Here is a 23,359-nt window from a genome sequence, read left to right on the forward strand (position 1 = left end):
ATGAGTGAGCTAAGATCTCTCTACTTACTCAAGAAGAGAATGAGTGAGCAGTTCTGACCCTGAGAACAGGAAAGTGGAAGTGGCCCCGTAGGAAACCTTTCAGAGTCTCGGGGACTAAACTGCAGTAACACCGGTTTCAAGGAATTTACGCAAGAATTCTGACCGTGCCAACAGTTCAGTCTCCCTCAGGTCTAACGACATAGAGTATCAGAAAACCAGGTAAGAGAATTATTTAAGAAGAATAAAGGAGTAAAACACCATAAATGAGGAGGAGGAAACCATCTAGGGTTCCTCAAGTAGCCTTGCCACACTTGGGGATGGATCAAGGGGAGAACTCCCATGGGGCCAACAATGGCTTCTTGATCCTTCAACATAACTGGAACATGAACGGAAGATGTCTGGCATTAAGATCGCAAAGCTTTGCCTTCCTTAAGTGAAGTACAGAGGTGACCAGGCCAATAAGAGTCTGTTACCAGCGCTCTCTGATGAGAAGCTGGGTGGAAAGGGAGGCGTGCAGAGATACTCTGGGAAGGAGAAATCCTCTCCCTGACTTTCCCCCACACAACAGCAACCTTGGGGGCAAGCCCCGATTCACCAGGCAGTTCGAGACTGTATGCAGAAGGGATGCCTTAATCTCCGAGCCCAAATTCCATTATGCAAATGCCCCACACATGACTTGCATTTGAGTGCTTTATTATATTGGAATTGCGGTGATATTAACATTTGTACAAATGCACAAAATCTTGTCTCTTCTTGCTAGAAAGAGAAGTAAAAATCTGACCTAGTCGAACAGTCTCAATGAACTCAGTGTCCACTGGTAACAATAAATGCGTTCACAATGCAACACAAAGCAAAACAGAGAATTAAACACATTAAAATGCTGCAGCAAGTATTTACACATATGTACCCCCCCAGGGTTTTTTTCTCCCTCCAATTGGAAGGTGGTTGCTTTACAGATAGACACACAAACACAAAGGTTTTGCTGTTTACAATGACAAACAACCCCAAGTCCAGAACTTAAAGTGATGGCACCTTTTTCGGGGGGTGGGGGCTTTTTCAGCCAACACATACTTTACACAGTGCTAAACTTTTTTTCTATTACGTTTTTGGACAGTGTTTCTATTCCATTTGTCCTAGAATATTGTGTTTGAATGGAGCCATTACTTGTGGGTCTTTTCAGAGAACATTTCAAGCTTATTTTTTCCCTTCAGAGACAATCTTCAAAAGGCAGCATTCCTCTCTGCAGATGAAACTAACAGAGATCTTGGAAAGGAAGGGGTGGGAAGGTCTTCCTGCCCACAGCTGCTTGGGAGGAGTCCCTTCCCTTAACTCCCTCCGTGGGACATCGCTATTCCCTCTTGCAATTTCAGAGGTGTGGGGCATTATAAAGGAGCAAATGAGAATCTAATGCATTGATTGTGTGGAAGATTTTAATGATGTAGTTAAAGCTAATTTATTCGGGTCCCACATTCTCCAATGTGAGGTGAAGTGATTTTATGTTTACAAAAAAAAAAAATCCCTATAAAGTTCTACAATATAAACCCCAATGTAGGGAAACCTTAAATGGCTTAGGAAGAAATTCCTAAGTCTTGACTTCTAATGAGCAAGATGCTTTAACTTGGTTTAAATATAGCAGTTGATTATTGATTCCTTCCTGATGATAAGCGTGGAAGGCATCCGAGGCCCACTTACTGGTATTAACGTTTGAACAAATGCTGGCAATTTGGCTTTATTCTATCTTTAGTTTGCAGTTAAATAGGTTTTTTCTTTTTCAAAAAATAGATGATTTATAAGGAAAAAATATATAAACACTCTTTAAGCAATTTGGCTACAAGCATTACATCACTGAAAAGTTCCACAAGGAATAATAGCAAGAGACTTTGAACACGGGGACATATTTCTGTGATCACACAACACGATGAGCTAGGCTGATTTGAGAAGTTCTCTGTGTGTGTTTTGGTATGGGATTGTTTCACTCGTAAGTTTATTGCTCCTTTGTCTTCCGATCCCTTGTAGGCTGGGATTATAAAACAGAGGTGCTGTCCGTGATCATGCTACAAGGCAACATTGTATTTTTGAGACCTAGGAATGAGAGGACAGGGCCCCTGTTGCTTCCACAGCCTGCCAAAGACTCTGGCTAGTGACAGAGGCTAAGGACAAGAGAGGAGTGTGCGCTGCGTGCCGCGGCACACGAGCGGAGAAGTCTCCTGGCTTATTCAGGACACTTTGGTTCGGAGGATGAGATAGAAAATTGTAAGCATAGCTAGTTGCTGCCCACATCTGTTGCATAATATAGCAATTTTCAAAACCATGCAAGGAAGAAGGAGATCAAGGGGACAAATCATACTGTGCACTGGCTCTTCTTGACATTCTTGGAGCAGGCTTCAGGAGGCTATGAGAAGCGCCGCTCAGCCGTGCTAAGAGTGAGTGCGCACCCATGAGCCAGGTGTAAATGGTCTATAAAGTACTTGAAATGGTGCAGCGTGGAGCCTTCACAGAACACTTGTACAGGGTGGAGCCAAGGCAAGTCGAAGGTCAAGAAAGGTTAAGGAGAGAAGCAGATAAAGGGGAAGGGATCAAAGAGCTAAAGTGCAACTTTAAGATAGGAATTAGTTTCGAAGCAGAAGAGAGGCTCTAAACCACTGCTGCGGCATAGGCACGGCTTTACCCAGGGCAGGCGACCTCCCTCCCCTTCAGATATGGCGATGGGATGGAGCTGGAAAGACTTAAAGCCACTTCACGCTGTTCGTGAGGACCCAGGCAGCTCCAGGGAGCTGAGTAGTGCAAGGTGTTCTTGGAGGTGGTTGTGCAGTGACGAGAAGGAGGAGGAAGGCATTTTATACAAAAAATTAAAATAATAAAATAAAATAAAATAGCTATCTGGTTTTCGTCACCAACGCCCTTCAGTTGAATTTGCTTTCTACATGAAAGCGCTTACTTTAAACATGAAAAGAAGAAATCCTTTAAAAAAAAAAAAGCCAACCTTGTTCAGAATGTAGATTAACCAGTAACTCAGAGCAGCAAACAAGCCTCCAAAGGTCCACGCACAGAGGTCTAAGCGTGGGCTTCCGGGGATGGAAATAGCCATCCACGGCCCTGAAAAAACAGCACCCTTACTAGGGTAGTTTATTATGGACTAATATTTTCCAGACACGTAGACCCTACTGAAAAATACTGTTGAAATGGAATGTTTAAAATAACATTTATTAATAAATATCTTATAATTCTAAATTAATAGATTCCTGTTCAAATTTTGCTTTGGTCCTTGAATCCCACTGTATACACATACATACATACATATTTTCTCAGACGGCTTCATCACTCAAAGAGAAGGACGTTCTACCCTAACTGGAAGGCTAGTTTTAGGGCAGTTACTGGTGCTTCAAAGTAATTCCAGCTAAGGGCTGTTTTTGTTTGTTTGTTTGTTTGTTGTTGTTTTTTTCTGAAGCTGGTTTATGGTTTTAATGTCGACCTCTAAGCTACTACAATTTGCTTTACTAGCAGACAACAGACACCTGAACACTCCCCACCGACAGCTCTCTTGGAACGTGCACTGCGTTTTATTCCTTGACCAGATAAGCTCCAAGGAGCACAGGCTGAGTCAGTCACCCAAATTCTCACAATGCACACCGTGATGACACACATACTACTCCAACAGGTTGGATTACTATGGCAACCTGTACATGTTGACAGAAGGGTAGGAAAGGATCACCTGGGACCACACGTAACTCGATATCTAGCTTTGAGATTAGTACCTTCACCCAGGGCTGGGCTTTCAATCTACCTCCCCCCAAATCATAGATCAAGGAAGGCGGCAAAGAGAAACAAAGCCTTTATCTAGGGGAGAAGCCACCTGGCAGAAGTGCTCTGGGGTGAACTAAGTTGCCAGCTTTCGGTACATTAGCAGGCAGGGAGGGACTGGAGAAGCGCCGGGGAGGCTGACAAGGACCTTAGAAGTGGATCCTGTGGTGATGCAGCCACACAGGACTTAGGAGGGGTAGTGTTGCTGGGGCTTCCGTCCTTTGGATGGAGGACTCCAATGACCATTATCTCCAATTCACCAAGAGTCTGCATGGCTGACATGGTAACTGGCTGGGAGAAGATTATGGCATTAAAGGATACTCTCCTGGAGTGGCCGGTGTGTGGCGGGCACTGCCAGGGTCGTTTCAGGAAGGCTCTGCCATCCAATGAAGGCTGGACCTTTATGTGGAATCTTTACTAGGGATGGACCAGGAATTAGGTGTCACCGAGAGAAGTTTTTCTCTTCAGGACTGTAGGGAGTCCTGACAAGCTGGAGCCCTCTCTGCAGGATCTCCCTGCTGCAAACAAACACACCTACAGCCCCTGCACGTAGCAAGAAGGCAGTTTATTCTAATTATATGTTGAGAAAGGTTTGCTGTGTGTGGTGGCTTGCCTACTTAGCATAAAAAACAGACATAATTGAGCTATAAATAACGCACATCAGTCAAGCTGTCGAGCCGCTGAATTAAGAAAACGCAGGCAAGTTCTTAGCTGCAAAGCCTGCCTGTTTAACAGCTAAGGATTTCAGCCTTAGAGGTGGGAGAGAAGTCAACTCAAAATCGTCATTTCAGAGGCAGGCCCCTCCCTGGACATTGTGGTGTTACCAGTGGATTTAAAAAAGAAATCCCTTCCTTTGAGTGCTACGCATGCGGGCAGGAAAGGGTCTTGCTTACTCAGAGCAAATGGGAGATAATAGACACTAGCTCCTCCACCCTGACTTGCCCCCCCTTGTCTTTTGAGGGGAGCAGAATGTCTACATGGTCTAAGAATGGAATTTTGCAGAAAATTATTTTTGATTTCAAACCAGAGCGATGAATATGAACTTCTTTCAAATGTAAGTCTTAAACATTTCTAGGAAGCCAGTGAGGTTAAACCATTCTGTTACTGCTGGAATTCAGAAAAAAATAATAACAATATGAATTCAGTATTTAAAATACTTGAAAAATGATACACTTTACATTCCCTAAAATACAACATAAAATCCTGCTCATCCCATCCTCTCTCTCCCCTTTTCATTCTTCTTTTTCTTTCTTTTTTTTCTTTTTTTACTTTTTTTTTGCATTTGTTTTCTTATTCTTAGGTCATATATCCAGGTCTTAAGCTTTACTGAACAGTCAAACTTGTCTCTCAAAAGCACAGCATACATGGAAAAAAAAACTGTTGATAAATATTGATTTTAAAAGTAAGTTATTAGATAAAACTGAACCTAGTTATAAAAGTCATGCTTCAGAGCCCTCATATTTTCTTTTTTTCCTCTAAAATAGATTTTTTTAAACTATAGTGAGCGAAAAAGTACATCCTTCCTTTACTGAACTCTTATAAAAGTGACAGCCTCTGTAAAATACTGCTCTTTTAAAACCTATACTGTTCATAGACACACACATCCCCGCACACATGCGCTCAGGCACACACACCCACACCCACACACACAGGTTAGAGGTGAAGTAGTATTTGGGCGGAGATGAGACACCAGCATACGCCTAGACTGCTAGTGAGAAACACATGATACCAGAACACCAGCAGAGCGGTAGAATGGCTTGTTTCAAGGAGGCACAACTGTGGTTTGGGTTTGATCTGCTTTCCATCATGGGCAGGTTCATGGAAGATGCTGAAAATATGAATCAGTACCGTCCATAAGAGCGCATCAGCCTGGCCAATTCCACGAAACTCGATTGGCAACCGGAGAGTCTGTCCCGACAGACTACAAGCCTTGTTTTCTCCCTCTCCGTCTCTAGGAGTGAACCTGCTTTTGCCCACCAGAATAGCAGAGCTGGTTCCATAGGCTTAGGAAAAAAAAATAATAATAAATCTTAGGCTATTAGCAGCTGATGATTGAACAATGTAATCTGTGTAGTGAACAGAGCCCTTCTGAACTATTATATAGTGCATGGGGTTTTCAACATTATAGACAGGCCATAGAAACGAGTTGTAATTCGAGGGTGTGATGTCAGAGCCCACGTCCTAATTTGAACTTTCACAGTTGGGGCTTACAAAGTTCCTTTCCCTAGTGTCTCCACAGCTGGCATTCAATAGTGCTTCACCTATAACCAAATCGCTTTTTATTTGCTCTGGTTATTAAAAACATTAAATCAGGCACATTAAACATCTCCTGGCTGCTATTTTGTGAAAGGCAACAGTCGAATGGACTCCAGCTGTGGGTTAAGCTCGAGCGAAGCAATGGCTAGGTCCACACTTTCAAGATTTGCTCTTTTCCCTCTTTAAACATTATTTTCTTCTTCACATGCAAAGCTAAAGGGGGAAAGGCAAAGCCAAGAGAACCCAGGGAAGTGGCAGTGGAGAAGAATATTGGACATCTGAGCAAGTGATCAAGAGCAGGGGAGGGCCTGAGATGCTTGGTGGCTCTCTTGGGACAACGATGGACCATACTTTCTTTTTTTTCCTAGCAAGAAAACAAACTCAGGAAAGCCCATGCGTTTATCTGAGGTTCTGGTGACGTCACAGCATAAACTCAACATGAGTTATGACATCACCAGATTTCCCACCCCGTTCCTGTGGATCCATCGCACTTGACATCGAAGTATACCTCATTTTGGCTAAAAGCTGTAGTTTTTAACAAGATTCGTTGTTCCAGGCAAAGGGTTGGACTGGTAAGATTGAAACTATGGCTATATACAGGAAAGATTCCGTTTATAAACAAGAAACTGGTACCAGAAAATCGGAGAAAAGCACCAGCACGCTTCCCAAGCTGATAGATATTCATTGCATAACTCCCTTTTTCTTATATAACTAAGTATAAAAGACAACATTTCCATAATAACTATAAAAAGGAAAGCCAGTCTTTGAAGGGCTGAGGCGTCTTCCTGGTCTGAGTGAATTCTAAAAATGCCCTTTGGAGAAAGGATGTATGGCATGGTCCAGCTCTTCTCAGGGGCCTGGTCTGACCACTGCCTTTTAAAGAATAGGATTGAGGTCTGTTCTGTGAGTCGTGAGCTGGCTGAGGGTGGAGCTCCCCACGACCTCGCTGACCGAGGAGGACGTAGTGATGGTGTTATGCTGGATGACTGGCTGCTGCGAACATGCTGGGACAGGGCTCGCGGGAGGGCTGCTCTCTGGACCTAGGAGAGAGAGCACACACACACACACAAATATAGCTCTTTCTTGTGGGAACTCCTTGGGAACACGTAAAAACGTTATTAGACATTCACTTCGTGTAGAAGAGTTTCACACATTTTCTTCTGGAAGGTACAGCCAAAACTTCATTTTAAACTGAAACCACAAAGCTAATCCTTCTAGGTTTATAGCTACGTGTAAAACCATACTTTCTCCATCAGTAAAAAAAATGACTCCTTGTGTGTGAGCCCTTGCGTGTGAACTTCCCCGTCTTGTATTTCCAGATAGCCATTCGTATATTAAATGTGGAAAAATACTCACATGTGGTGGAAGAATCTGTGTTGCTCAATCTAAAAAATTATTTGAAAACAAATTGACCTTCAGCCGTGAATCATTCTCCCTCCCACCATCCCTTATACAACCAGCCTTGAGTGTACTGCAGAGAGTGCAGATAGGGAAAGGGGCCCCACTTTGTCTGTTGGCAAACTCGAACAGCCCAGGAACTTGCCAGACTGGTGGGCCACAGGGGGCATCTCTTGAGACACTAAAAGTGATTCACCCAGTGCTACCTCCCAGCCCGCAGAGTTCTCAGCTGGATCAACAGGCCGCTGGTAATTGGACCCCCACAGACTAGTTTCTTCCTGGCTTCAAGGCTGGAATTTGGCAATGCAAAAATGCTAGGGAAAGTACAGCCAGAAGTTATCAGGAAGTGGTGGGCATGGTGTTGGAGAAGTCAGGAAAGACTGCCCCCCCTCCCCTGCAGGAGAGCCTGTAATCACTAGTAATTCCAGTATATCTTCCTGGGTGTGCAACCTAGACTGTGTTTTTCCCTTTTAATAAAATGCCATGCAAAATTAGTGATTAAAGAAAAAACGCGGCTTCTAAAGAATGAAACGGTGACTTACTTAAATATCCTTGTGACTCTTTCTGCATGGCAGTGATCGGGCAGTCTTTATGTGTTAACAACAGCTGCTTCAGCTGGGCCACCTCGTTTTTCAACATGGACACTTCATTCTAAAAAGACATATTAAAACTGTGTTAAGAAGGCAAGAAAAGTGCAAGGGCAGAGTCCCACCCACTTTCAACAACAAAATTATCCAACGGTACTGCTTGTGTCTAACTGGCATTGAGAATATTATTTGGAGAGCTGGATCTGAATTTTGTAGTTTTCCTTCACTTTGCTATGGGTCTTTTGAAGAGACCAGAGTTTAACTCAGGAACTGAATGCTATTTAAAAGAGCAGATTATCCCTTTTAAGGGATGGGCCCTGGAACCAGGTTAAACAGGTGAGAAGCCCCGCTCTTCACTGACTGACCAATCAACCTGAGATAGAAAACACAATTTGGTTACCCTCCACCGACCTCATTTTCAGCATTTAGAAGATGGACCCAGAAATAGTACAACGTACAATGAGCTTGGTGATACCCAGGACACAAATTTGACTTTTCCAGGCACAAATAAACTAGAGAAGAACATTCCTAGAAGTCTAGAAGTTACTTGAAAAATTGAAACTATTTTTTTTTCCTCTAAAGAACTATCTCCTACCTGTAAATGCATTTGGAGCACTGGATTCAACTGCACACTGAATAGATTGCTAATAAAGTAACAAATGTCTCAACTGCAAAAGTTTTCCCATTCTCCTTCAATGTACCAAAAATGGTAATAACGAGAAATTCACCTAAATATGAATAAGTCACCTAATGGTACAGGAAAATTGCTCTCAAATCTAAGAGCATTCATGAAGGTAAATGGTACCTTCTACTTCCAGTAAGTATGATAGATAGTAAGATAGATAGCCGTCGCCCAAAGTGACATTTGGCAATTCTGGAGCAACTTTATTTTACAGGGAAATCCCCATCAGTCATCAACCAGCTCTTCTTTGAACTCTACCTGAATTATGATGCTTAAATAACCTTCTTTGTATGCCCCCATGCCAAGCTCTCCTTGTCTTTAAAATAGTATGCCAGAGTCACCTTTAGACTACTATATAGATTTTTTTCTTTAGAAACCTGTTTAAAAATAAAATCAAACGACTCAAACTGAAACCGAGAACTCTGACGTGTGTATATTTGCGCGCACACACATCAAGATGAAATGTCCCATGACATGTGAGCTTTAGCAATGATGTGTTTTCTGAACACACAACTCCTGATACCTGTGCCCCCCGCAAAACGTATAGCTGCAGATGATGCACACAATGGCACTTAGAAAATGGCACAAAACCCCTACCCCTTTTCTACCATGGTGCAGAAAACAAGTAGCAAAGTATGAAGACCAAACATGGGGGTGGCTCAGTGGGCAAGGGTGCTTGCCACCAGGAGTGAGGATCCACATGGTGAAGCAGAGAATCAACTTCCACGGTTACCCCAATCTCAACACGTGTGACCTGGCACAGGCACACCCCACAATAAACTAAGTAATTTTAAAATTAGCAAACAAAGCCAAACTTGATCATTTTGCTTTCTTAACACTTCTTGAATTAGAAATCAATCCTGTTTGAAGGTCGTTGGCCAACTTGGAGAAGCTGAATGCAGGTTCCATTTTGTCCCCACGCTGTGTCCTGGGCAGTTGACCCTTTATAGGCAACATTTGAGCTGTGGTCAGGGTGTGTCCATTGCTTCTTTTTTGAAACACCAATAATGCCATTGGCTAGCTTTCCACATTACTGGGCAGGAACACATCCTAAACCCTTTCACAATACACTTTCTGTTTCCACAGAGCCACCGTACTATGAAGCAGCACATACATTCAGGTCTCTGACTAAAACTATGCCACAGCAGCATTTGGTTCATTAATTAACCAATATGTTGTAAGTAGAAAAACCGAGATCTTGAGTGATGTAAAGTTGTGTAAGGATGCAGGAACAAGGACTGAAGAGATGGTTCAGTCCTCTTGCGAGGACCTGGTTTGGGTTCCCAGCATCCACATGGTAGCTCACAACCATTCTTAACTCCAGTTCCAGGGCATTCAACAATGCCCTCTTTAGTTTCCATGGGGACTATGCAATCATAGTGTATATACATCCATGTAGGGAAAAAACATAACATAAAATATAAAGGATATCTAAAAAAGAAGTAGGGACTCAGAGTGCTGGAAAAAACTGACTGTCATTTAAGGATATACTTGAATATGTACATATTTCTCGTGTTAGTAATTGTGTTAGTTGGCTCAGTCACAGTTGGAAAGTGAATACCAGCTAAGAACATCATCAGAGAGAAGTAAGCAGCCCCTGGCTTCAATACACATTACTCTGATGTTGTGGGGAATAAGGAGAAGCCTGAGAGCCTTGGAATTCACGTACAGCCACCCACGGGGAAAGCCGCTCGTTCCTAGGGCTGAGCAGCATGGTCAGGTGTGGGGGCTGAAGGTGTGGCTCAGTGGTACAGTGCCTGCTGACAAAGGCAAGGCCCTGGACTGCATCTCGGGCACCGCGAGTCAAACAGATGACACCACTTCTAAGGACAGTAGTAGGTGCTGACTTTCCAAACCACTCCCCGCCACGTCCAAACCAAGATGGCTGGACTGGTTTATTTCTTCCCCGAAAGACAGCTTCTTATTCCAGAGGGAATTTTGTGTTGCCTTTCTGTTGAGAAAGCCAGTTACCTAACTATCAAGCGAAGGAGCTGATCTCGCTCTTCATTTGCCAGAGAACTACTTTGGGAATTCGCCCAGGTGCTTATACTCCAGGCCAACCCCAGCACCCTTTGGATGATCAGATCTTAACAGTACACAGTGCATAGTCATAGTTTCATTACAGGGAGGGGGGGGAGAAAGAGAGAGAGAGAGAGAGATAGAGAGAGAGAGAGAGAGAGAGAGAGAGAGAGAGAGAACGTGTATGTGCACATATGCACTTGCACTGAGAAAGAGTGTCTGGAACCTTCATCAGATGTCACAAGGGCCCTTTAAGTGGACAAAGGGCAAGATGTCCTGGGGAAAGGAGACTAGGCTGCTGTCCTAGATGGGCTGATCTGCACACACACATGGCATCTAAGGACTCCGCATCCAAAGACGAAGGAAGCAGGGAATGCACGAGCACTAGACTGTGCTTCTAGTCAAAATCTTTTTCAAGGTGGGAGGACTGGAATCACCTTGAATTCATTTTGTACGAGAAAAACCAGATAGCGAAGGTCTCAGAAATGCACGGAAGAAGTCAATTTGGGCCTAGAAGTTCAGCAAGGAAATAAAAGCCAGAACTGTGTGAGGCATCAACTCACTTTATGAACTGAGGAAAAAGTTCACCTTTGAAGTTCACCTTGGTGCTTGTAGAAAAACAGTTTTTTGAAAACAAAGTATAACTAACAAACGCACTCTCTGGTTGAAGTCCGTCCTTTCCGCTTTCAGCTGTGGAACGAGCCTGAGGTTGCTGTTCTTAAAGCAGTTAGCTATTTAGATAATGATGGTCAGTGCAGGATCCCGTCATGCTGATGTGATTTTAATCCACAAATCTGCCTGGGGGTGAGGTAACAATCATGCCGAGGTGTTCCACACTTCAATAATATCCTCTAAATGGCACGTTCAGAATTCCCTGACAGGCACATTGACAGCTCGGGGCTTTGGTAATGTCATTTTGTTATATGGTAAATCCACAGTGCTTCTTGGTATAAGCTGGAGTTTGTGCCAAAAACGTAATTGCCACAAAGGGCCCAGAACCCCTCCCCCCTTTTCCAGATTAGCTGAGGGCAGGTTTGGTCCCCTCAGAAACAAAGGACTTTCAATTTGTCAGGCAACAGTTTCCATCTGGCCTGCTCCCTTGCCAAGTCCCAGACCTGGGTTCGTGTGTCTAAAATTTCAGCATCAACTTAGACCATGTGTCTCTGCACTAAAAAGGAAAAGCAATTACTTTGGTGGGTGACCAGATGATTTCCATATCCCCACCGAACGCAAGTGACCTAGGAATGCCACATCAGCAGCGAGCTGTCACCGCAGTGCACACAGACACAGACTCCCTCAGCTCAAGGGCTTCTTAGAAGGGAAAGATGTCAAGGCAGTGACTTAGGGCCACAGGCGGTTTGCCCGAGTCTCACTCTCTTGAGACTTACTGGTCATCTGACATTTGGGGTGACTCCTCATCTCCCCAAACCTCAATTTCTCCATATAGTAAAATGTCAGGTTAGGCTTTTTCTAAGTTTCTCTAAATCCTACACCTGTGTTGACCTCTTGGGCACAGATTTGCTATGAAACTAGGCGAGGAAGACTGGGGTCTGCTTTCTGTTTCCCCAGGTCTTGTTTTTCCAGCCGGGAGCTCCGCAGCAGCCTGACCAGAAAGTTCTATGCTGGAAAACAACTCAAAGGTGGCAGCTGGCCCCTCGGACCTTGGCTATTCCATCTGGCTGCACTTTGATTGGTTAGCGCCTTCTATTTCTGTTTACTTAAAATCTGGCTCATGGAACCAGTCTCAAGAGAGACACCTTTTTCTTTTGACGGTGAATGGAAAAGGGTCATCCAAAGGTGGCAGAGGCTGTGACATTCTCCCCCGTGTCACAGGGCATGACATGCAATGCACAGTACAAGAGAGAACACGGGGCTGCAGTGGCTTTTGTCCCTCTGGCCCCACGGCGGCAAGCAGTGGTTGAAAATCGTCAGTAAGTGGTCTTTCCCTGTACTGATTTTGTAACCAAAAATTACCAGAGTCTGCTGCATAGACTCTCTAGGGCTGAGGTTTTTGTTTTTTGTAATCTCGGTTCTTAGGACTTAGTACCTCTTTTTCTTGGCTGTCTTAGCTATTTGGGCTTTAAAATATTAAGCATGCGTGCGCGCACACACAGTGAATTAGTGTCTAGCAAAGGGTAAATGTACTTTGCATGTTTTTTGAAAGCAGTTATAAATAAGTACATGTCAAGGCCCAAAGGCATCTGACCTCAGACTCCAGGGCATCTTTCTGTGCAGTTCTCTGCTGCGGCTCTCCGCAGCAAAGATCCCGGAGAAACCCCGCAAGGACTCATTTTAATTCACACCGATTTAAAGATTTGAATCTGACACGGGTCTGCCGGCTATTCACGGCGCTGTTGTAAAGAACTTGCGCTCATCTGAAGCTGACTTTTGTACCACACTCTCTACTCCAATCGAGGGGTGGGGGCAGGTGGCAATGTCTGCAGACAATGTGGTTGGTTGTTGCAACTGAGGGAGGGGCTTTCTCCTGACCCTAGTCACGGAAGATGCCGTGAAACAGCCTACATTTCAGAGGATGTAACAAAGATTCCCAGAGTCAATGGCACTCAAATTGGGAACCCTGTGGGTCTCCACCATCCTCCTGTAGAGTTCAGAACTGCAAGGAAGTAACTCCTGCTTCGCTCGTTGATTAGCCAATGCCTCCATGTGTGCAGTGTCTGCCCAGCCCAGAGCCTTCACTCATTTAACATATTGTACAAAGTAACTCCTTATAAAATGAGTTACCAATAGTGTTTGTGAAACTGTAGAATTCATGTTCCAATCATACTTTAGCTTTTTTTTTTTAATTTGTGTATATCTGTGTGAATGTACGTCATGTGTATATGGGTTCCAAAGAGGCCAGAAGAGGTCACTGGTTGTCCCGGAACTGGAGGCACAGGCAGCCATGGACCACTCTAGATGGGTACTGCGAACCATTCTTGAGTCTTCTTGAAGAGCAGCAAGTGCTTTTAACTGCTAAGCCATTTCTTCATCCCTCAATAACATTTTTAACACGTGTCAAAGTGAAAATGGAGCCATGAATGCTAAAATGCTTATCCACGCTCTTGTTAAAAGCTCCTCACAGACTATTCTGCCCCGCCTGGGTGTAGCTGTGGCTTTGAAGGTGTCTCGCTCCAGACACCGCTTTGTGGTTTGACGCTCTGCAATCAAACCAAGTTGGTCAGGCCGCCAACTTGGACACTCTAGAGACAGGGAGCTTGTTCAATGATAAAACAAAAACAAAAACCCTGTGCAGGCCCTATGCTAGGATAGGGACTAGCCAGTAGGGAGAAGGCGCAGTGAGATATGGTCCCAAGAGTATACATGAACTGGCATTTGATCTTACTTTTATGCAGGCTGTGCATTTTCTAACTTCATCATGCCTATCACAAAGAGGGTGATATATTTAGGTGTGTGGGGGGGGTGAATGTTACGTTATTGAGTTCAGGAAGCTACACCAATCTTCCTCTGTCTGCTTTCGATTGGTACACTGGATGCCACGATCATTTTCTGTTTAATGCAACTCACAATGCAAAGACACCGGGGTTTGCCATCCCAAGTGCTCCTTTGAAAGGATGCACAGATGACTGGGGATGTAAACTCAGGTGGCAGAGAGCGTGCCTAACATTAGTGAAGCTTGATCCCTGGCACCGCATAAAATTGAGTGTGATGTCACTTGCCTGCAATGCCTGCACTCTCCGGCTAGAGACAAGGGGATCAGAGATTCGAAATCATCCTTAGATATACAGCAAGTTCAAGGCCACTGTGGGCTACACAATGCTCTGTCTCTAAACAAACAAACAAAGACAAGTTCTGAGACTGGCTGGAGAGACTATCAATCACTAAGTTGTTACAGTCTTTCTGCTGAGTAAGTAACCTTACACCCTTCCTTATGTCCATGGGTCCCTCTCAACTCTGGAAAGGGCTGGTTGAATCTAAAACACTTCCCAAGGTCCCTGAAGGTGTTTGCCATATGTCAAGTTCATTGCCATTTTCTCTTGAGAACCTTCCTGATGTTAGAACCAACAGCATGAATGGCATCATCGACCTGCTGGGGTTCTCCTGAGAAGCCCACACATTGGTTACTTTCCTCATCGCTCAGGACAACCCCAGAAACAGCTTCTCGACGGATGTCCCTAGCTGTGCCGGCCCTGGAAAGCAAAAATCACACAAGATCCCAACCTTCCTGAGTTTGGAATGAAGATGAAAACAAGCTTTTACATTCAGAGCACACAAAGCTAACAACCACCAAACATATAAAATATTCTGCCATTAAACAGCAAAAATACAGACAACTGGGTGTATGCCCGGGTACCCTCAGCCTGGTGGTTCCCCATGGCTTCCAGATGAAAAGCCTTCCGTGTCAGGGACCATTCTAACTGCATCGTGGACATCAGCTCCCATCTTTCCCCCAGCTCTAAAGTTGTTTCCCATTTACACGTGAGGAAACCGAGAGCTAGAAAGCTTAGCGCAGCCAGTAGCCGCCAAACCCAGGCTTGAAGCCATGCTTCTGTGTTTGGGTCCACGCGTCCCTCATCTCTTGTGGGAGGACTGATGGCACCGAAGCACTTAATGATGCTGGATGAGAGGCCGGGGGTTCCTCTGAGGCGAGGTGTGTGGTAGAATGCGTGGGTCAAGAAGCGGCTGCAGGGCAGGAAATGCCAACCCTGACAAGGCTTGGGGAAGGGACTGGGGACCGCACCTGAAGCTGCATGTTTGTCTGGGTGAGCTCTTCTGCTTTCTTTTCCAGTGACATCACCCAGACCTTCCTCTTCTGTCTGCAACGGGTGGCGGCAGCCCGGTTCCTTTCCAGAAATTTCCTCCGCCTCTCATCCGGGTCCTCATCCACCACCCTTCGCCGGCGTCCCCCTGTAGGCTGGGGCGGTTGTATGGTCTGGGTTGGTTGCATCTGTTGTGTGGCTGGTGAAACCTGAGGGGAAGGAGAGGGAGGAAGAACATGTTGGGTAAGGGAGACTCCGAGCCAGTGTTACAAGAGCAAAGCTTAGGAAGTCAGTTGTTTTTTAGTAAGCGTGTGAAACTTGTTCTCGGTGAATGATATAAATAGTGAAATTACACGTGTGAGAACAGAGTCGCTGAACTGCAGTCTGTGGATTTGGGCCAGATACAGGTGGGACTAACAAAAGGACCCAAACAGGGGAATTATTTTCTAGACGGGCATTTGGAGGATCATGGGGGACAGGGAACATCTGTTTCTCCTTCAGGTATTAAAAGTGTCTTATTTAAGATGCTTTAAAGAACATTAAATTGGTCCTGGACGGTTACTGAGCTGAAACCGATGATGTCAAGGCTATTTCCATGATAGTGTTTTCTTTTTTGTTTTGTTTTGTTTTGTTTTGCAGAGAAATCTCACGGCAGGTTGTAGGCTCCTTTGCTCCAAATGTGTTTACATTGCATCAGGAGAGCACACCTATAGGACACTATCACTGTCACTCCTGGACTCCTAGAGAAGAGCCTTGCAAATGCAGAGTGCAATTGGGCTCCTCGTTCCTGCTCCATTTTTAGTACCTGGGACTAACTGGACCTACAGTCTCCAGGTGGGCGTGGTCTTCAAGGTCCTCAGGGCTCTGATTAAGGGGGAGGGAGTCTCAGGAGGGTTTTCTAGCGGGTAGGACAGGGTCTTAGAAAGCTGGCAATTGCTGCCAGCCCTCCTCTCTGTTGCACACTGTAGGTTAGATGGTGAGGACAGGTTGCCTCACACGTACCTACATTATAAGGAAACACTAGGAGCGGTCACATACTTTATTAAAAAGTTTTACTAAGCTTCGAGACCCCTTGTAAGGCCTACGTGGGACGCCACAACATGGAAAGGTTGGAGACCCCCACACAGACAGCTTTATTTCCCTCGAAGAAGCAGACACACGGTACCTTGTGAAATTTCTACAACTCCTCTTTATATGTCTGGACACCTAATGCTTTTGCTAATGCACTTCGCTCCTTCCTCCTGTTCCTGCCTCTCAGTCACCCAGGTTTACGGTTGTAATACCTATAAAGTTGTTTTTACAAGAGACATTTAACCTACAGAAATAACAGGCAAAAAGTTTTCAAAAAGCTGAGCTCAAAACCCTTTCCTAACACATTCCAGCATCCATGATTAAAATCAATCAGAATGACTGTAATCGCACTAACAGTGGCCATGGGGTGACATCAGTTGACCGATGGGGATGAATTTCAGCCCTAAACCCTGCCAAACCTTCTATGACTAAACTATAAAAGAATCAGGCTCAGGAGGTCGGTTGAACAGCATCTCAGTAATTTTATCTAAAGCGAAGATGTTTTCTGAAACTCTTTATTGACAATTCCTTTCGGCCCAATCACAGAGGGATCATGAAGTAAGTCAGTTTTCTAAGGTCTTACTCACAGGGGTGGCTGCCTATGACATAATCTCTGCCATTGGCTGAGATGTAGCAAAGTGTGTCATCTCCATTGCTGACCCCGGAGCTGGCTCCTACGGAGCCGGGCAGCAGGGGGAAGCAGGCTGGCTCTATGCAGCCGGCTGCTTTCAGGTCTGCTTTTCTCTTATGAGATCTCTTACTACCCAAGATGAAATTAAGCAGAACTGGATTTTATTCTTCAGAGCAATGACTTCTCAGTGCCATGTACTACTCCCCTGACGTCAATCAAACTCACACTCAGACATCTTTCCTGTACCTTTACCCTGTGTGCTAGCTGAGGGGGCATTGAGGCCCAGTGCGGGTTCAGGGCTTAGCCTGGGGACCCTGGTCACCATGAAGTGTCACTGGGCTCCTGAAATTCACACCTAAGTTGGGCATGGAAATCACAGGCAGCCGGGATGATTTGAAGACACAGCCTAAAACAAGAATCTGTGTTCCTGCTAACTACCGTGACTCAGTGTTTTATGTTCAAAATGGAAGTCTCTCTGCCGAGCTGCTTGGCAAATTTTGATTGAAAAAAAAATAATAAATGGCCATGTGAAGAAGACAGAATTTGTTCCAAATTAACTTCGACTCTCAGATTTGAAAGGACCATCAGAGGGGGCTGGAGAAATGGCTCAGCGGTTAAGAGCATTGCCTGTTCTTCCAAAGGTCCTGAGTTCAATTCCCGGCAACCACATGGTGGTTCACAACCATCTGTAATGAGGTCTGGTGCCCTCTTCTGGTCTGCAGACAGAATATTGTATACATAATAAGTAAATAAATAAATATTCAAAAAAAAAAAAAGAAAGGACCATCAGAGATTTCTGTATCTACTGTTCGGACTAGCAAATAATTGAAGAACTTGACAAGATCCGGTCAGTGATCAGCCAGGTCCATCTAACATAAGAGTGGTAGTGTAGAATATTGTAAAAATGATCCCCAGATATGGAGTCTTTTTTTGTAGAATAGGATTTAGAAAAGAAACTCTGGGTGTAGCTAATTACAATAGCAATTAGCTAATTGCATATACAATTGGGCACTTACTGACTTGAAACAGGGCAATTGGCTAATTGGCACTTAGCTAATGAATGGCTTTCATATTTAAAAAAAAAGAACTGTTAAACTTGTCTTTGAAATAACTTGCCCAGAAAGGTGCCCAAACCTTGGTGTCCTTATACTTCAGTAACAAACACAGAGGGTAAGAATTGCCTTTGCCTGAGATGGTTTTCTTTGCCCCTTTCCTTCTCCTCTCTTCTCTTCTCTTCTCTTCTCTTCTCTTCTCTTCTCTTCTCTTCTCTTCTCTTCTCTTCTCTTCTCTTCTCTTCTCCTCTCCTCTCCTCTCCTCTCCTCTCCTCTCCTCTCCTCTCTTCCTTTCCCTTCCCTTCCCCTTTCCCTCTTTCTTTCTTTCTTTCTTTCTTTCTTTCTTTCTTTCTTTCTTTCTTTCTTCCTTCCTTCCTTTCTTTCTTTCTTCCTTTCTTTCTTGCAGATTCCAGTACATCAGTTAACTAAAATGTAAATAGAAATACACTCTAGGGGAACCTGTTGTTACTGAACTACTCACTAAACTTCTTTTGAATCATTTAAGTTTAGAACTGATCCTGAATAACATGTTTTGAAAACTTTTTTCAGAGTCTCTGTGGCTTCATAGTCATGAGAGTCTATTTCATCGCTGTTGGCAAATGGGAAAGCCAAGGTTTGTGGGAGGTTAATCTATATCTCTGTTCACAGTCTCCAAAATCAGTCAAAAAAAAGAGCTGGTCCTGTGCTGTATAGCGCATCTCGCTATGTAAAGCCCCACTAAGGGTCTCTGTAAAATTAAGTTTATCTAACAGATCGGTTAGTAAGCTGCCTGTGACTGTCTCCCCCCACCCCACCCCTTTACCTTTCTGGGCTTGGGTTTGTTAGGGCGGGGAGCTGGAGAGCTCAAAGTCATGCCTGGTCTGAGAGCTTGTGTCTCTCCAGAGGCAGACAGCAGAGGAGAAAGTGAATAAGCATTCCTTGGCAGACCCTAGTTCCAGTGCCATTCTGACCCAGCTGGTTAGAACTGGGCAGAGTGGAATGGGTGGAGGAGACGCCGAAGGTCATCTTGCTCGAAGCCCCAAGTGGCTGGGGCTCACCGCACTCTTGGACAACCCAGGTCTGTACAGGGACTTGCTTGTCTTCTTAGCCTGGGTGACATAATGTCTGCCTGGTCCCCCAACTCTCTTTAAGGGCGGTCTGCGTGCTTGTCCTCTTTCTGGTCAGCCCTACTGACTGCACCCCTGGGATCTGACCTTTCTCTTGGTCTGATTGTCTGCGGAGTTTGGCTGCCTCTCTGCTTTCTCCAGAGTGTTTCCTAGTCAGGGGTGAGTCACTTCTCACCATCTCAACAGCACCTTGGACCCTAGCATCCCTTGACAAGCTTCCTCATTGCCTCTCCGGCTTTTTAACTGTTCTCTCCCCTGCCCCCCCCCCCCCCCGCCTCTCTTTTGATGAGTGCTCTGTCTGCACGTACACCTGCAGGCCAGAAGAGGGCATCAGATCCCACTATAGATGACTGTGAGCCACCATGTGGGACTGCTAGGAATTGAACTCAGGACCTCTGGAAGAGGAGCCAGTGCTCTTAAATGCTGAGCCACCTCTCTAGCCCTGTTTAAGTTTCTTTTAATTCTCCTATCAATATTTTCTATTTTTTTAAAGGATAAACCTTGTGACACACTCGCAAAAACCCAGGATTTTAAGAACTTCTAGTTCTCATTTGTTCCCTAGAGACTGAAGCGGAAATTTACCACATTATTTATAGAAATTATGACCCAATCACATCTTATTGTTCAAGGACACTTCCTAGGAAACGGACAGAGCTCTCCAGCATGTCAGCTGGAGAAGCTAGGCGTATTGAACAAGGTAGCAAGAGATGACTGTGGAGTTAGTGCTTGCGCGGTTGGCATGCAAAAAAGAAGGAAGAAATGCTGGTGAAAGTTTACCTGTGCTTGGTTGCCAGTGTGCAGGGGCGGGTGTGGTGAGGTCTGGTGGTGTGCCGGGTGTGCATGAAGGTGGGAATGGGAGTGGTGGTGCGGGTGGTTCTGTTGGTGGTGAGGCTGTGGGTGGGGATGGTGTGCAGGGTGCTGGTGCTGGTGCGGATAGGGGTGGTGGGGAGGCAGTGTCTGGTGCTGATGCGGGTGCGAGTGCATGTGGTGGTGTGGTGTCTGGTCTTGCCGGGAGCCCATCATCTCCATCATGTGTCCGATGGTGCTCATGTTCCCATTCGACATGGCAGCTGGATGGTGAGTCAATGCCGCCTTCAATCTCTGCAACAAGAAAAACAGAAAGGAAAACCGAGGTCACTTATGCACGTGGTGGAGATTTTGAAGCAAAACGACTCATACATTTAGTTTTATAATATTTTGGTGTTATAATTATGGTAGATTTTTGAGTGGGTAGCTTTGTAGAATCTCACTTTAAAAAATAATATGATAGGTAGAGGGTCAATGTCTGCTCAGTTAACTCAACTGTCATATCAAATGTATAAGACATCCTATCAAGGTTTACTAAAAGGTATTTCCTACTGTACTCATCATGTCCTATTGGTAGCAAAATGTAAGCACAAACGAAATGAAATCATTTAATATAATAACGCCATTAGTAGAGGCTTCTCATTCTCACCAATATGCAGGAACCACAAGTATAAAAGATTTTGTCTCTCAAAATATTTCTCAGATGCAAGGAAGAGATCACATCAAATGTTAGCATGCAGGAAAATGAGTATTGTTATTCCGAGCTGCCTGCGGTCCATCAGGCAACAGGAAATACTTTTGCCATGATATTTCTCGCCACCCCTCCTGATAACCATATTTTTCTCACACTGCAACTTTCTTCTAAGTATGAAGCAAGGAAAACAGAATGGTCTGTGGTATTGCACAGCACCTTCTGTGATGGGCACCAAGGTACATGCCCACCAAGAAACTTCCTTCATTGTAAAACAGGCAAGCACACCGGTAGCTTCCCACCTGAACCTAGAGCAGCGGCAAGTCCACGTTCTCAGACAACCCCACTGTGGACTTCCCTCTCTCAGGTCAGCCATTCTAACTCCCAAGCAGCTGTCGAGGAGGTGTAAATGAACACACTTGCTGCTCTGCCATGCAGCTTTACTGTGCATAGGAAAATGGCATTTCATAGAACATTCACAACATGAAGTGTTTTCTTGTTTTGTTTATTTTTGTGCCCAGTCACTTAAAATGTCAAAATCACTCTCAGCTTATGAGATGTACAAAGTCAGAGCACAAAGTACGATTTGACCTATGGGCTGGGATCAGTCTTGTTTTCTGTGTGGGCCTTTATCCTAATCCTGTGGGTCCCTGGTGTGCTAAAACCCTGCAATGCAGTTACTCCTCCAAAATGTTTGCTGGGGGATATGAGAATCCAACTGGCAAAGCTCGCTCACGTTAGCTTCAGGAAGGCTAGGGAGCTCAATTTCTCTCCAGATTTGTGTTCTTATCAGATGAGAGTGCTGAACATCTCTGGGGTGGAGAACAGCCTTCAGAAGAGAGCGGACACCAGGCTCCTCCAGCCAGCACACCAATCGCCTTAGCCAGTTCAGCTAACCGAATCTTAAACATACAGAACCTCCAAAGGAGGACAGGACGGAATGCTGTGTGGACACGGATCATCATTACAGATACTTCTGTGTCTTGCTTCAGCAACCAGTGAGTCCACTAGACCCCTTCTGCATGAGCAGTAACCTTAGCATCGACTTGCTAAGGACAATCAAGAGGAAGGTGAGCTTCTTCAACCCTGGCGAAGCCTAGGCCTTGGGCCCTGTGTTTACTACTAAACAGGAATGTGAACTGACGCTCCTCAGCTCTGTGTTTGAGAGGTGATGTCATTGTTTTTCTAAAAACAAAACAAAAAATGCTCATTATAAAAAATTTAAGCAATGCTTAAGAGTGGAATGAAGTCAGCCACTTGGAGCCAGGGTGTTACTTGTAGCGGTGGGTGAGCAGCGTTCCAGAAGCCCACGTTAGCACACGGAGAACGGGGGGAGCAGGTGGGAAAACAGCAACATCAGAAATCTTAATGGGTGTTTGAAATGGAATGAATCACTTCAGATAGTGATTTTCCCCTTAACCGGAAAGGCTCTGAATGCTGTTTTCAAATTTAAAAGAGAGGGGAGAAAAGTATATATGAAAGAGATTATGTTGAAGTTGTGTTTTGAGTTGACTTCCTGCATCGTACCTAGATGAGCCTCAAGTTTCATTATAAAAACATAGTGGGCCTGTAATTCTAGCACTGGAGAGGATGAGGCAGGAAACTTTCAAGTTCAAGGCCAGCTTGGGCAGTATGCAGACATGCATGCACACATAAATTTGCATGCAGTTTTATAGTAAAAAATTCAACTGGTACCAGAGTACTGTGTGAAAAAGTAAGCCATTTGCCTTGTGCCCTAGTGCCCTTCCTCTGTAGCTAGCATGTGCCCTCAGACAATGATTTCGACAAAGGTTGTTATATGTTGCTTTTTTGTTACTTTAACCCCTTTTATATAAGTAGCTAATATGAAAAATCAAGCATTAATTGATCCCGGGCTTGTCCTCATTCTATGCTTATAAATATTAAGTCCCTAGGTTTCACACCAGTGCTACATGGGTAATACAAGGGGAAGGCACATGTGCAGGCATGGCTGCTGGTAAGGGGCAGGCGCCCTTCTCTGAATGGGAAAGTGAGTCTGAGAAGCCATTCACCCTCTCCTGGAAGCAGAATTAGTTGTGTCATGGTACTTCCCCATCACAAAAAGGAAGAGTTTATAGAGTTGACAAGACAGAGGTCACGCTGCCAGTTGCAAAAGCAGACACGTGTGTCTGGTACTCAGCAGGCAGCTGGGAATGGAAGGCCCTCTGTATGTAGGAGGAAGGAGGGTGGCTGACGAGAATTTCTAGGAGGTCTTCTACCACACAGAAACATCCAGGGTTGGGCATCATCTCTCCCCTTGTATTTTTTAAGGAATTCATTCTTATATCCACTCATACCAAAACAGATATGATAAGCCACAGCCAGGCCATGCTGTCCCCGGGCAGCCACATCAGTATCTGATGGCTCTTGTCTGAGCTGGCTTTTCCTTTTTTTTTTTTCAGACATTTTGAAGACATGATGCTTAGCTCCAGGCTGCTCACTAGTAAAATCCTCCCTGCCTTCTTCTCAGAGTCAATTCCCAATGACGTGTGTTCTCAGTACAGTCATACACCTTTTAGAAA

The 23,359-nt window shown here is 44.7% G+C and overlaps 1 protein-coding gene across 2 annotated transcripts in view; it reads right to left on the bottom strand.

Moving 5' to 3' along the window:
* Window positions 1-676: 676 nt before the first annotated feature.
* The window catches only part of Creb5 (cAMP responsive element binding protein 5), a 398,296-nt gene continuing 375,613 nt past the window's right edge, over window positions 677-23,359 (bottom strand). For both annotated transcript variants that reach the window (XM_085691054.2, XM_048440368.3), the window contains 4 exons: window positions 20,099-20,422; window positions 15,443-15,670; window positions 7,998-8,106; window positions 677-7,097 (listed from right to left, as the gene is read on the bottom strand). In XM_085691054.2, the coding sequence (XP_085547180.1) occupies window positions 6,934-7,097; window positions 7,998-8,106; window positions 15,443-15,670; window positions 20,099-20,422 (825 nt within the window). In that variant the 3' untranslated portion in view covers window positions 677-6,933. The remainder of the gene's footprint in view (window positions 7,098-7,997; window positions 8,107-15,442; window positions 15,671-20,098; window positions 20,423-23,359) is intronic.

This window comes from Myodes glareolus, chromosome 6, assembly GCF_982192425.1.
Source record: "Myodes glareolus chromosome 6, mMyoGla1.1, whole genome shotgun sequence".
In the NCBI taxonomy this organism is placed as follows: Eukaryota; Metazoa; Chordata; class Mammalia; order Rodentia; family Cricetidae; genus Myodes; species Myodes glareolus.